The sequence below is a fragment of the Pseudoliparis swirei genome, chromosome 2 (genome assembly GCF_029220125.1).
Source record: "Pseudoliparis swirei isolate HS2019 ecotype Mariana Trench chromosome 2, NWPU_hadal_v1, whole genome shotgun sequence".
In the NCBI taxonomy this organism is placed as follows: Eukaryota; Metazoa; Chordata; class Actinopteri; order Perciformes; family Liparidae; genus Pseudoliparis; species Pseudoliparis swirei.
In genome coordinates this window covers 10,052,073-10,065,123 of record NC_079389.1, presented here as the reverse complement: position 1 = coordinate 10,065,123, position 13,051 = coordinate 10,052,073, and the positions used below count along the sequence as shown (strand labels likewise).

At 41.4% G+C, this 13,051-nt stretch overlaps 2 protein-coding genes across 3 annotated transcripts; one reads left to right on the top strand and one right to left on the bottom strand.

Annotated features, from left to right (window-relative positions):
- Nucleotides 1-1,901: 1,901 nt before the first annotated feature.
- dlx1a (distal-less homeobox 1a) lies at nucleotides 1,902-3,431 on the top strand. Of its 2 annotated transcripts, XM_056434243.1 has the most exons (3): nucleotides 1,902-2,211; nucleotides 2,461-2,660; nucleotides 3,114-3,431. In XM_056434243.1, the coding sequence occupies exons 1-3, from the start codon at nucleotides 1,902-1,904 to the stop codon at nucleotides 3,363-3,365; spliced, it is 762 nt and encodes a 253-aa protein (XP_056290218.1). In that variant the 3' UTR covers nucleotides 3,366-3,431. The 2 variants fall into 2 exon arrangements, with proteins under 2 accessions (XP_056290218.1, XP_056290226.1); XM_056434251.1 differs by lacking the exon at nucleotides 2,461-2,660 and having other exon boundaries at nucleotides 3,114-3,136.
- Nucleotides 3,432-8,633: 5,202 nt separating this feature from the next.
- Nucleotides 8,634-10,678, bottom strand: dlx2a (distal-less homeobox 2a). Its single transcript, XM_056434180.1, has 3 exons — nucleotides 10,366-10,678; nucleotides 9,757-9,941; nucleotides 8,634-9,626 (listed from the first exon to the last, which is right to left on the bottom strand). The coding sequence occupies exons 1-3, from the start codon at nucleotides 10,676-10,678 to the stop codon at nucleotides 9,297-9,299; spliced, it is 828 nt and encodes a 275-aa protein (XP_056290155.1). The 3' UTR covers nucleotides 8,634-9,296.
- Nucleotides 10,679-13,051: the final 2,373 nt, after the last annotated feature.

Below are 13,051 nucleotides of genomic sequence, written 5' to 3'. Positions count from 1 at the left end.
TCTTGAGGCATTTTTCAGAGAAAATCACTTCAAATTGGCCTATTTTAGGGGACAAGGCCAGCTTATAATATTGCACAGATATCTTAAATCCAGGCATCCGCAGCCGCCTGGTACTCTGTGGCACACGTGTCCTGATGTCAGCGGCTGCGTTTGGAGAACACATTTTACAACTTGCTGGTTCTGTTCTGAGTTCAATTATGCAATTACACTGATAATCACTGTGACGGAATTTAACTGCCTTTAATTTGTTATTCAGGTGGAGATGGAGGGACTGCGGGTGGAGCAGCCAGGCTGTGTTGCTGCTCTTCACAGACACCAGAACAAGTGCTGCAGTTTGCACATGAATCCGAATAAACTGCTGGATTATTTCTTCTTCTTCTTCTTCTTCTTCTTTTTCTTCTTCTTCTTTCACCAAGTGCGTCCTGCGGAGGCTATTTGACCCAGCATGGCGTGGATTTATCTGCTACTTTTCCATCACGTGATTTTCAAAGTAAGTTGCTTTCAGTTGCTGATTGAAGTGAATATCTTATTTTTAATATAGCCTGGTTAAACTCTGTGTAGCTGCAGCAGTGACCCGGCTCCGGTATTGACTTGGACGTCTAAACCTGCAGCTCAAGAAGAAATGTCAGTCGTCAGTTCAATTAAATCAAATGGCCATGGATAATTATTCTTGTTGGGCTGTGGGAGGCTGGCCGCACCCCCATCCTCGCTTAGATTCATGCTAATCAAACGTGCCAGGATTTAACAAAACTGTGACCATTAATTGATTGCGATAGAAGGTGCGTGAAGTCGTTTGGAAAGCATTTAAATGTGATAAGAAAATAAGGCTGCGTGCATTCATTACCACACGAGAGATAGCTCGGTGAGAAGCAACGAAATATACAACAAACAAGTCCTCACGATTAGGCTATATGTCACATTGTTATGAAAGAAAACCATTATTAAAACAGTTGCCCTTTTTTTGTAATTAGACAGCGTTGTGTTGTTGTTATAGTGTGTAGGCTTTGACTGGTTATATGTGTCCAGGCGTTATCAAACCTTATCGGCCTGAGCCAACAAACCTCATTTGACATGAAAGCACATGTTGTCTCGTCCCGTGCAGCAGATGTAACTGAGACCTAAGTGTCAAATGCATGACTAATTACAAACCTACTTATGAAAATTGAACACTAGTATTATGCTAATAGACCTTCCTCCAGATAGAGCTTCAATCTAAAAAGATTTAATCCAACTGCCCATCGTAGCTTTAACGAGACTGGAAATGATTATTTAACATTAATACATGATGCTTACCACCGGCTCTTTTATTACAATGACAAAGTGTACCATATTATCCAGCGCGGCGCCGATACAGATGACGATATATTATATTTAATATTACAAATTGGAACAAAAGTGTATCAGGTGTTATCACTTAATGGTATAAAATATTATCACAATTCGGTGCCTATATTATTATTATTTATTTGCCGATTTGTATCTGATAATAATAATGGTAATAATAGTAATAATAATAATAATAATAATAATAATAATAATAACAACAAAAATAATGATAGCGAATCTTGACATGTCAAGAGGTGTCTTAGATGCTTGTGGGTTTCCTTGACTTCATCAGGTTCTTCGGACCCAGCCCCAGCGTCGCCAATCGGCTTCCCTCTTGGAGAGAGTGGACCAATCAGCGACAGTCTTTGATGAATATTCATGAGTCCGAGATTCAAACCTTTGAGCGAGTTTGTCTTGGTCCACAGCATCATACCTAGGACTTTTCATAGGCACAAACTACATTTTCTTATGAATGGAAATAGAAAAAATCTGTTCGGCTTAAATTGGGACCCATCCTTCACTGAGATCATAGAAGGAAAACAACAAAAGCAAGACAAGGGGAACCGCCAGAAGAGATGACAATGACTACAATTCCAGAAAGTCTTAATAGCCCTGCCTCAGGAAAAAACGTTTTCATGGAGTTTGGATCCCCGAGTCAACAAATGTCGCCTTCCTCCATGTCTCACGGACACTATCCAATGCACTGTTTACATTCTGCAGGTCATACCCAGCACGACAGCTACAGTCCAGCCTCGTCGTTCCCCAGATCTCTGGGTTATCCATACGTAAACTCTGTGGGCAGCCATTCCACCAGTCCATATCTCAGCACAGTACAGACCTACCAAAACAGCTCGGCCCTCACACAGACGCGGTTAGAGGAGACAGGTAAGTGCGCGACAGCATCTTTGGATCCTACATGTGAACTTTCTGTGTTGGCACGGCGCTCAGTCCTCGCTCGCTGCAGCGAAAAGACGACCCAGATGTTGAAATTAGGCTTGGTAATTATTTGTTGCGTAACGCTATAAACAATGTATGCAATTAAGGGTAATTATTCCTAAAGTACAGCCTGTAAAACTTACGCTGAGTATTCAAAGCTGCTTCCTCATTCTGTTTCCCCTTCTCTGTCTCGCTCAGCGCCAGAAGCAGAGAAAAACACGGTGGTCGAAGGCGGAGAGGTTCGGTTCAACGGGAAAGGGAAAAAGATAAGAAAACCAAGGACTATCTATTCCAGTTTACAACTTCAAGCTCTGAACAGGAGATTTCAACAAACTCAATATTTGGCGCTACCGGAGAGAGCTGAGCTTGCAGCGTCGCTGGGTCTCACGCAGACACAGGCAAGTCCACGAGCACGCACGAGCCTCACGGTTCCACTCTGCACCACCACCGTTAGACCGTTTTAAATGGGTTTTACACCATTTTATTATTATTTTGTTCTCACAACATGCATTATTAGTGTTGTTTTTATTGTTATTTTTAATTATTATTATTATTATTATTATTATTAATGCTATTATTATTAATGAACACCATTCATTAAATCATAATATATTGTTTCACTCTAAATTATGGGTTTATTTTTGTTCTCCATAATATATCCCGGTTATTCATGTGTTGATTTCAATGACATCTTAATACAGTATAAACTCTTTTTTAATCGAGAGCCAGATATTGATAGGCCGATTAAAACATGTTTTGCTCTTGAATTTGAACAATGAAACATGTCGCGTGCGTAAAAGTGCCTAATTATTTTATAACTATAATACTAATAATATTATTTGTCTCTCCAGGTGAAGATTTGGTTTCAAAATAAACGCTCCAAATTCAAGAAGCTGATGAAGCAAGGCGGGGGCACAATTGACACCGCCGCTTTGGCCACCGGCCGTGGACTGTCGAGCGGTTCTCCCTCCGTGGCACCTGTCTGGAGCTCGCCGACCACCGTGAAGACTTCGGTGGGGACAACCGGATCTTACATTCCCAGCTACACCTCGTGGTACCCAACCGCACACCAAGAGTCTATGCAACAGTCACAGCTCATGTGAATCGAGACCTCAGCCCTCGACTATGCCATGGCTCGTATATCACGATGGTGAAGGGGCCTCAGCGCGGCCCAGCACTGATAACACAACAACAACAACAACAACAACAACCCGGAGCTGACACAGTGGCCTCTCCATACCGGATGACGACAAGCAGCAAGAAGGAGCAGGGAACTAAGGGACCGAAAAGGCACGCGAAGCGCCCCGGGGCGACACCTCTGTGACACTCAGCGGAAGTCGCAGACTCGTGGATCTTTTTTTAGCTGCTGTTTATTTCCTTTTTGTCTTCTCTTTTTAGAAAAGAAAACAAATATTATTGTGTGGGTAATTCTGTTTGTAAGAAAACACGTGTTTGTTTACACTGGATGTTGGGCCCAAAGTGATGATGACCTGAACTCAATCTGCTTTCATTAACAGTTAAAGGTCCATTCTTTTTACCAAATATTGATAATTAATACATCCCACCATAATGCTTTCAGCACACCCAACCCCAGGCATATAGTGTGCAAAGCCTCAACTCGCTTCTATGTTGTTTATGTGTTTGTTATTTAAGTTAAATTATTCAGACTAGTTTTTTTGTCGAGGTCATGTCTGTGTTCATTTTGTAAGTGTGTTTTGAAATGACAACACTGTGTTGTTGATGCTGCACTAACGCAAGCAAAGCTTTTCTATGCCGTGCCCCGATGTTATGTGAAAAATGTAAAAGGCCTGGCAATGTGCTGCGTGAGAAGAAAAAAATGATCCGGAGGGTGCAGCTCATTCGTCACTGTATTTTGTACATACTTTTCAGACTTGTTTTGTGCTGTACTGGATACGCTGTGAAACAAGGTTTTAGGCTTTCTGTATTCGTCGAGATGTGTTTAGTCAACATAGAACATATTTAGTTTTGTATTGATCACTTTAATTTATTTATCTGTTTCTGAAGTTTATGTACATAATGTGCAAAGTTTCAAAAGCAGTAAAATAATGATTTAAATTATGTCAAGAAAGGTGTCTGATTGAACCCCCCTTCCCTCCTCCATCCTCATCTCACGTGAACAGAAAGGCTTCAGCATGGTGCAGGTTTAATGCGAGCTGACACCGAGCAGTATCATGTTGGTTATTGTAGACACCGTGTGAGCTCGTCGTGTAGATTTATGGTCGTGTTTAGCATTTAGCCTCCATGGGTTCCTGCTGCTGCTGCTGGTCACTGGTTGGAGATGGTTTCAAACATCTGGGGTGACATAAGAATTCAATCGGACGTTGAATCTAAAAATAAAAATAAAACTCTATGCACACAAAAACAGGCCAAATAAATGCATTTTACGTATAGCCTATATTTAAAAAAGAACATCGGCTAATAAGACAAACCACTTGGTCGAGATAAGCTGCAATATTTAGTGATTTAACCGTCACGGTGCGGGAGACGTAATCATTTAACATCGCTTATTTCTTTTCATCTTTTCTTAAAGATAATCTTCTTACAATTTGTCTTTCGATAATCCCTATGTTGTGCCATGAATGGGAGAGATCAATTGTATGTGTTAAGTGAATAATCGCGCCAGAGGCAGGTGCTGCTGCAAAAGCCTGGATGAGCACGCGGGACACAAGGCGGATCAAATGGGGATCAGAGAAAGTGAAACAGTTCAAAGGCCTTCTGGTTTGAACTTCACTCTTTATTCATTAACTCCAGTGTCACGATCTGGAAATAAACCTTTTTTGGGGGTTTGAATATGAATTTTAAATATGTGTTTTTGTGCTTGCATTTTATTTATTATGGTTTGTTTTTTTAAATGCCAAAAAGAAACTAAAAGTGATCTGTCCATTCAAACATCGAACCGTTATAAACATGCAACAATAATGACAATAATAGTGAAGAGCAAAAGTAAACAGAAAATAGTTCTAATAGGAGTAAATATTCGAGAAAACAATTCAAACAGTGGATCTGAAATGTAAATGTTTTTTTCTTAAAAGACACAACAAAAGAAATTCAGATGCATGGATTATAATGGCATATTCGATGCAATATTTGAGGTCCTTTATAAGGTCATCTAGCCTATACATCCCATTATAACCAATAACATGTTCTCTTGTTTCATTTATGTATTGCTAAAAGCACAAATGAGACCATCCTGATGGATTATTATTATTGTAAATATTATTATATGAATGCTGGTGCAGTCTTGATAGAGCAACTTTCAGTTTAAATCACATTCAGTTTCAGAGGAAAATAAATAAGCTTTGGCCTATAATTTATATTGTCTGCTCCTTAAAATCCACCACTGTGTTATTTGAATACCAAACTCAGAACATATACAGTCCTCTGCATGCGCACAGAAGGAGAATAGGCATATATTTCCATACCATTAAGTAAGAGTATGAATTGTGCTGCTGCTAACATAAATCAGCCTATACCCCAGAAAGGCGCAGCTGCTTCCAAGAGGGTCAGCGCTATTTCGCTGTATTCTCCTCTTGATTATACGAGCTGGGCCCATCAAACCCAGCATAATTACAGTAATTTCGCCCTTATTTATTCTAATGCAGTTTCCTATCTCTGAGGTAATTATGAGCATTTTTTTCCTCGCATGCAGGATCTTTCTGCGTTGACAAAAGAGATAGTGCTCTGAAAGAAATGAGCTGCAGCAATAGGGGGGAACAAGCGAAATAGGTGAGCTGCCATTTCGTCACTGTCCCCTTAGACTTAGCTTATAAGGCTGGCAAATTGCTTGCAGGTGTACATCACAGAGTTGTCAATGCGAAGAGGCCTCAGAATTAGCAAAACACAATGTAAGAGTAATGAGAGCAGCGAGTAGATTAAAAAACAACTTGTGTGTGTCTCCCTTTCCTTACATCATCTCTACAGCTTTCTTTGCTATATAGTACCCCCCCCCCCCCCCCCAAGAAATATGACCACACTGAATACACTGGGGACTTAAAAAAACAAAACATTTCCAGGCTAAGATTTTACTTCCAAGGAACCAATATTAGAAATAGTTGAATACCTTGAAAAATCCGCAAGATTCAAACCTGTTTCCTGAATTTGCAACTCTCAATGAATATTAAGATATAAACATGAATACATACCTTTCAGAGGCAAGCTCCTTCTCAGAATACCGTAAAAAGCAGAGAAAGATGAGTAGCAGCATCCTGCAGCACACACACACACAAGATAAACGCATAAATCCCACAGAATGAGTCCCATGTGTTGGTCTAAGCAGAAGCAGAGTTCAGAATATGACTGAAAATGTCTGCTTTATTTCCCCTCTTTATAGCTCTAGGGGGGAAATGTAGATTATTAGCATAAATGTTTACTCCTCATTACGCTGATGACATTGTGCACTCGAGATCTTGGTAATCTTTGGGATAAATTATGAGTATTTTTTTTTTAAAGCAGCAGTTACCATGCAATTCAGGGTAATTTTGCGTAGGCTTCACACGGATATAATTATCGTTGAGTCAAGATGTTAGACGAAGAAATATGCATTGATATCCCCATTTATTATGTACATTAAACTTTGACAATTCTGGTGCTTGAAAAAGCGGGACATTGTCTTGTGTAAAAATAACACCCCATATTAGGACATCTAAAATTGCGAAGAATTATTTAGTAATTGCAGGCTTTCAGATTTGAAAGCCAATGCTCAAACCTGAACAAATGTGTATGAAATTACAGATCTGGGCAAAAAATAAGATATGGGGGAATGACATTTACAAGTAGAAATGCAAAACTGGGCCTGTAAGACACAGTAGCTGCAATCTATGAAGGAAGTCCCATGGGGCAACATGAAGCATCCAAAACAAATCAATTAGCATTATTTTATGGACGAAATCGATAAATAGTATTGGTCCTAAATTTGTGTTGATAACTTCACGGCAGTCGTAAGTACAGCCCTCATAAGTGAAAAACAGCTAATATTAATTCAGTGCATCAGTTCAGCCATGATAGATTCTCTGAATACAGTAACAGGAAAGTCACGTGACATCTTGTCCGCACACAGGTATATGCATGTTTAGATGCAGATGTGATGGCGCACAGCAGACCTGCTGCACGCCTGGGATCTGATCCTGTCAGCTCCATCATGGAGATATAGCAACCGCTGACAAGCTACAGTCCTAATTATGGAGGCTACAAGGAAACGATCTTACTTTATGGACCGCGCTTGTTGGAAGGAAAGCGTGTGCGTACGACATTGATGATCATGCAAGAGAACTAAGTGATGGGCCTGTGTATTAATAATCCCCCCTCCCCCCGCAACCCATCGGAGTCCAAATAGTTCAAATACAATCTACTTTACTGGCACAATGTGTAGGAACTTGGACGTGTGCCGATCCGGGCCCTGTGAGCCACACACACAATGCAGGTCAGCGTGCTCGTCCTCAGAGATCAGAGGCTTTAGCCCGCTAGTGAGACGTGAGGCATGTTTCCACGAGGCTGTAGCTGCAGGCTGTCTTGGAACGAGTTCCTCTCTTTTCCTCTTGTTAGGCCGAGTTCATAAAACGTCTGGAAAGCGACTCACTGACTCCACCGAGTCTGAGGAGCTCTTCGCTCATTCATACCCACCCTCATCTTCCGATCTCGCATGCCAAGGCGTGTTGCTGCGTCGCCTCCCCCCTTGCGCCCCGGGGCCCTGCCTGCCTGCGCCCGCCTGGACGATCCCCGGGTTCGGCTAACTAACGCTCATCACGTGCAGACTGGACAGGGTAAAATAACTCGAGACAGCCCAGGAATTGTCTTCCACGCTTCTGATAGCATGAGACCCGTGCAGCTCATTACAACTACACCGTCTCACTTAAGAAATCGCTTTTAATCCCTAAAGTTCCCATTAGTTTACACGATTGGAGAGCAACACCACCAGAGGGAAGCACAATAAGGCATCAATGGTGACCGTTTATCGACTCAAAGACGGGGAACTATAGTCTAAATGAAGCTCAGGAAATGTTGGCTGCAGCCGGGCTACATTTAAAGATGACATAGAGTTTACCAAGGTTCAATTTGTAATATTAAGATATGTTATTTCCCCCTGAAATAAAGCCCTCTTGTCCTGAGAACTGTATGCAGCGTTCATTGTACGCTTTAATACGTTGCTGTAAAATAAAGTAGGCTCAAATAAAATATTTAAAAAAATAAAATCCCTATGCTCATGGCAAAAACAATTATGACAACACTAATTCTCAGAAAATGAAAAACAGAGAAATGCATATGCACAGAAACAATTTGTGGAAATAAAAGGAGAGATGCATATTCACAGAAAGCATTTTTATTTAAATAACGTCTGGCTATATATAGAACATTGCTAAAATAAATAAGACAAAAATACAATTAAGTGTGGTAGCCTACAAGTAGCCTAAATCCGAGGGTAGAACAATCAGTAGCTTAAGGTGGTTAATGGATTTGCACCAATAGCCTAATAAAAAAGAGTCAAAGCAATATGGGCTATCAAAAAGCTGGTAAAATATTTACAAACATGGTTTCACTTAAGCCCCCATAGGCCTATATTAAAATCAACTTGACATATAGGTACACTGTTGGATCGCACAACAAAATGAGGTCATATTGAAAAGGCACGATACAGTTAACTTGTGCTACGTTTGTAACGATGGATGTTTTGTTTCTGCACATATGGCAGAACAAGTGACGCCCGCGTAAAAGTAGGCTCGCGCCAGTCTGTGATTGCTTTGGGTAATAGTGGTTCACTCATCCCTCGACATAAACAAAATAAATAAATACAAAAATAACTGTAGAAATCTGTGACTAACGTTTGCGAGCGCAAAAACTGACAAGGTCCATGAGCTTGTCTGCCCCCTAAACGTTTCCTATAGGTGCTTGCGCGTAACGATCGCATGGCGCACGCTCGAGGTCTGTAAAATGAAGGTAATGGCATTTTTTTCTTTTTAATCACCAGTATTGTCCGATTTAAACCCCTTGTTTTTGTTTTTGTTTCGTTTGTTTGTTGTTCAAAATATCGTCCCAGCGCTTATGGCGGGGTTGTGGTGGTGCTGGATCAGAGGTGCAGGCTGCAGATGCATTGTAGAGTTCGTGGTGGAGTACCAGGAGTAGTTTGCCAAAAACGATGAAGGCGCAGACGTGTTGGGAGGGCTGCTGCTCTGAGGTAAACTGGAGTTGATCGTGTTCATTCTTTGAGTCTGTGGAAAGTCCCAGGCAGTAATCGGTGGAGACGTGCACGGGGGAGATTCACTGGAAGCAACATGTTGCTCGGGGCCGATTTCTCCACTTTTCCACAACTTCTTGAATTTGGAGCGGCGGTTTTGGAACCAGATTTTGATCTGAGAAACAAATGGCATGAGTAAAATTGATTATCCGTTATTTTTCCGGCTCTAATCCCCTGCCCGTTTTAATCCCATTCAGAGCAGATTTGAGAGTGGCTATGTGACAGCGTTACATTTGTACACCCACCTGTGTTTGCGTAAGGCCCATCGATGCTGCCAGCTCGGCCCGCTCCGGGAGAGCCAAATACTGCGTCTTTTGAAACCTCCGTTGAAGGGCAGCCAGTTGGAAGCTGGAATAAATGGTCCGAGGTTTCCTGACCTTCTTTGGTTTTCCATTAACCATCCGGATTTCTGGCTCACGCTCTTCTTTTTCTGAGGGAATATAAATAAATATAAAAAGTCAAGTTATGCATAACACATATTTGATTGGTTTTCAGTTGCATATATCTAATAGTCGTTTAGCAGTCCGGTGTAGGCTACACCTGATAATGAATACATATTGTATAACATAATAATGCCATGAAAAAATATCTGAGTTCGTGAAAGGTTGCTTGACATTTTTGTTTAACGACATGGAACATTCACTATCGGTGTTTCTTATGACTCTTGCAAGTTGGATGTGTCTAAATCCTTTCTGAAGACATACTGGGCCAATTATCTTGTCCATTATGCGTTATTTATTATTTAACTTGCTCTTCATACTGTTCATATAACTACCACGTTTTGGTCTCAAACAATCAATGACATGCTTAAAAATATATAACGCACACTAAATGAATAAAAAGAGCTTATTTACCTGTCTCGGCTGGAGTAGGAGAGGAGTTGTTGCCGTACGAGCTGTATGCACCGTACGATGAGTTGAAGCCAAGGTCGTAGGACTTGGCGTTATATGGCACAGTGCTCGTGGCGTTGCCGTGGTACTGGTACGCGCCGAGCTGGCCAAACGGAGAGCTGTGGCCCGGCTGTTGGTTGTTGTAATAGCTGCTGTCCGTCGCCGTGGACACTGGCAGAGTCGGAGACTCCTGCGATTTATGCAAACTGTGGAAATTGCTTGAGGTAATCTGGTTCGAATGCATATCGGTATTTAAATTCTCAAAAACCCCGGTCATCTTCAAATTGGAGCGGAGCAAGCCTCGTAACCTATGCGCAAAAATCACAAAATTGTGCAAGCTGGAAACACGACTCAAATGTTGGACTGATGACACCTTTTCGTGAATCGAAACGCATCCCCTTGTAAACTGCGGCAAAAATCAGCGGAAGGTGTGTCCCTCTCACAGTGGCCTGTGATTATCTGCTACGTTCGGTGGTGGGAGCACATTTATGAGAGGAGGAGAGCTACTGTGTCTGAGGCAGCCAATGAGTAAAGGCTACACGCCCGATACTCCCCACCGCGTCCACCCTCCATTATTTGATCAGGCTCTGTCTGGTCCAGTTGTCAGCACAGAGTTTTTTCTCAAAGCATCTCCAAAGAATCAGAGGACAGTCCCTGCAGGCCCAAAAGCTCTGCTCCTATATAACTCAGACTTTAGTCAACTCTGTGCACAATTGGCCATCTATGTCTGGAAGATACCACGTGACTCCAGCATATATCAGTTGACTACACAGCAGTGAAAGGCACACTTACATCACCACAGCATAGCTTTCACTTGTATTGAAGAGGTTAGCCCTCTTCATTTGCATCTTACTCTTGTCAGTAGACCAGATTTATATCTGTCTGTGAGTTTTAGTGAAACATGGCCTTTTTGTGTTATTCCTGTTTACAATGTGGACTAAAATAAGCTCAAAACTAAGTGACCAGTCCTTACAGAACGAGTCTGAATCACACGAAGAAAGGGAGACACACTAGGGGTCGGACGAGGTCAAAAGGGGATCTAAATGTGTTGATACAAAATAAACCTAATATGAGGCTAAAAGTGGTGACAACAGGAAATAACAACAGCGCCCCCAGGTGTTGGACATCTGACTGACTACTTGTCGGCAATGAGCACACATCAGACTCATGAACCGCCTCATAAACAGACTCCTATCCATGAGAAGAGTTCACAGAACTGTGGTTCACTACAGCAACTTCATACTGAGGCTAACGTGAGTGATTTGTTTAGTTCTCTTGAAGTAGAAGTTAATGGGATGATAATGTTGTGGGGGCGCCTGTGTTCACCGCCACATGATGGCAGCATAGTTTCTTTTATTAATAGCTGGGACAGTTACTCAGGTCTCTGTCATGCCACTGCCAAGTATGGCTCAGACTAAGCTGTGGAGTTTCACTAAGCATTGCAGACAGTGTAATAATAATAATAATAATAATAATAAGGTTCACTTTATTGATCCCGCAGTGGGGAAATTCTTCTCTGCATTTAACCCATCCTTATTATTAAGGAGGGGGAAATGAATTTACAGAGCTGGACAAGATAACACATTCACAATCTAATGCAAGCCAAACAATAGCGAATATAAAGCTTTTCGGTCTATTAATTAATATACTATGAACTATTGTAACTTTGAGGTGATGCATTTTTGGATATATTGTCCCCTATATTTTGAAATAACACACATTACAAAATGACAACACCACAGTCAAAGTCTCAACACAAAATCTATTATAACTTTAAAACATTCAGTGGGAAATCATCAATTTCAAGCAAATAAAGGACCAAAACAACGAAATCTTGCGTAAAGAGGCACTCTGGCAATTTCAGACTTGCTGGACTAAATTACCATAATGCAACTCGATAGTGAGTTAGCCTGGTAAACACCCACATAATTCAAACTCAGTAAACCCAGTTTGAAATGCTGGCTTTTTGTTATAAATAACTGGATGATATACAACTGTTTCCCGTTTGACTATTCCTCCCGGTGAATCTTTGTCCATGTATCTGAGGAAGGCGTATTTAATTAGTGTTCCATAGAAGTGACTGATTATTCTTACGATCCATTTCTTTCCACGCTGTTGTTGTTTCCCTTTATTCTGCCCTTTTCCCAGTGAGGGCATGATGAGACCCCATAGATCCGGTCCAGGGAGGCGTCTATCTGCCCATTGTTTCCCTTGAAGGCGAGCAATCTTCTTCCACCGTGGGCCAGTGGGGCTGCATGTCACTGCTCATTAGTGGACTACAGTCTCCGTATTCAGCTGTCCGGCATTAGAGCCGGAATAAGCAACAATTCTGTTTCTGTATAAGACCGTTCCTCTAATCTATTATTCTCATAGTTAACAACTGAAGTCAGGGTTCTTTTCATCACGGTGCAGGTGCGTTTTCTATCCCTGGAAAAATGTTAGTGTCAAATATTGAGCTAAAAGTAAACAGCATCTAAGTTGACTATCCGAATAAGGAGGTTCCCTTAGAGAATCCACAAGTCATCAGATTCATTGATTGTGGTCAGGGAGGATTTCATAACATAGTTCCACAATCTTAGAGTTCAGAGTCAACATCTGGATGTGCCAAAACATTCATTACAGCATGGCAGCGAAGCGGTTATCAAACCTT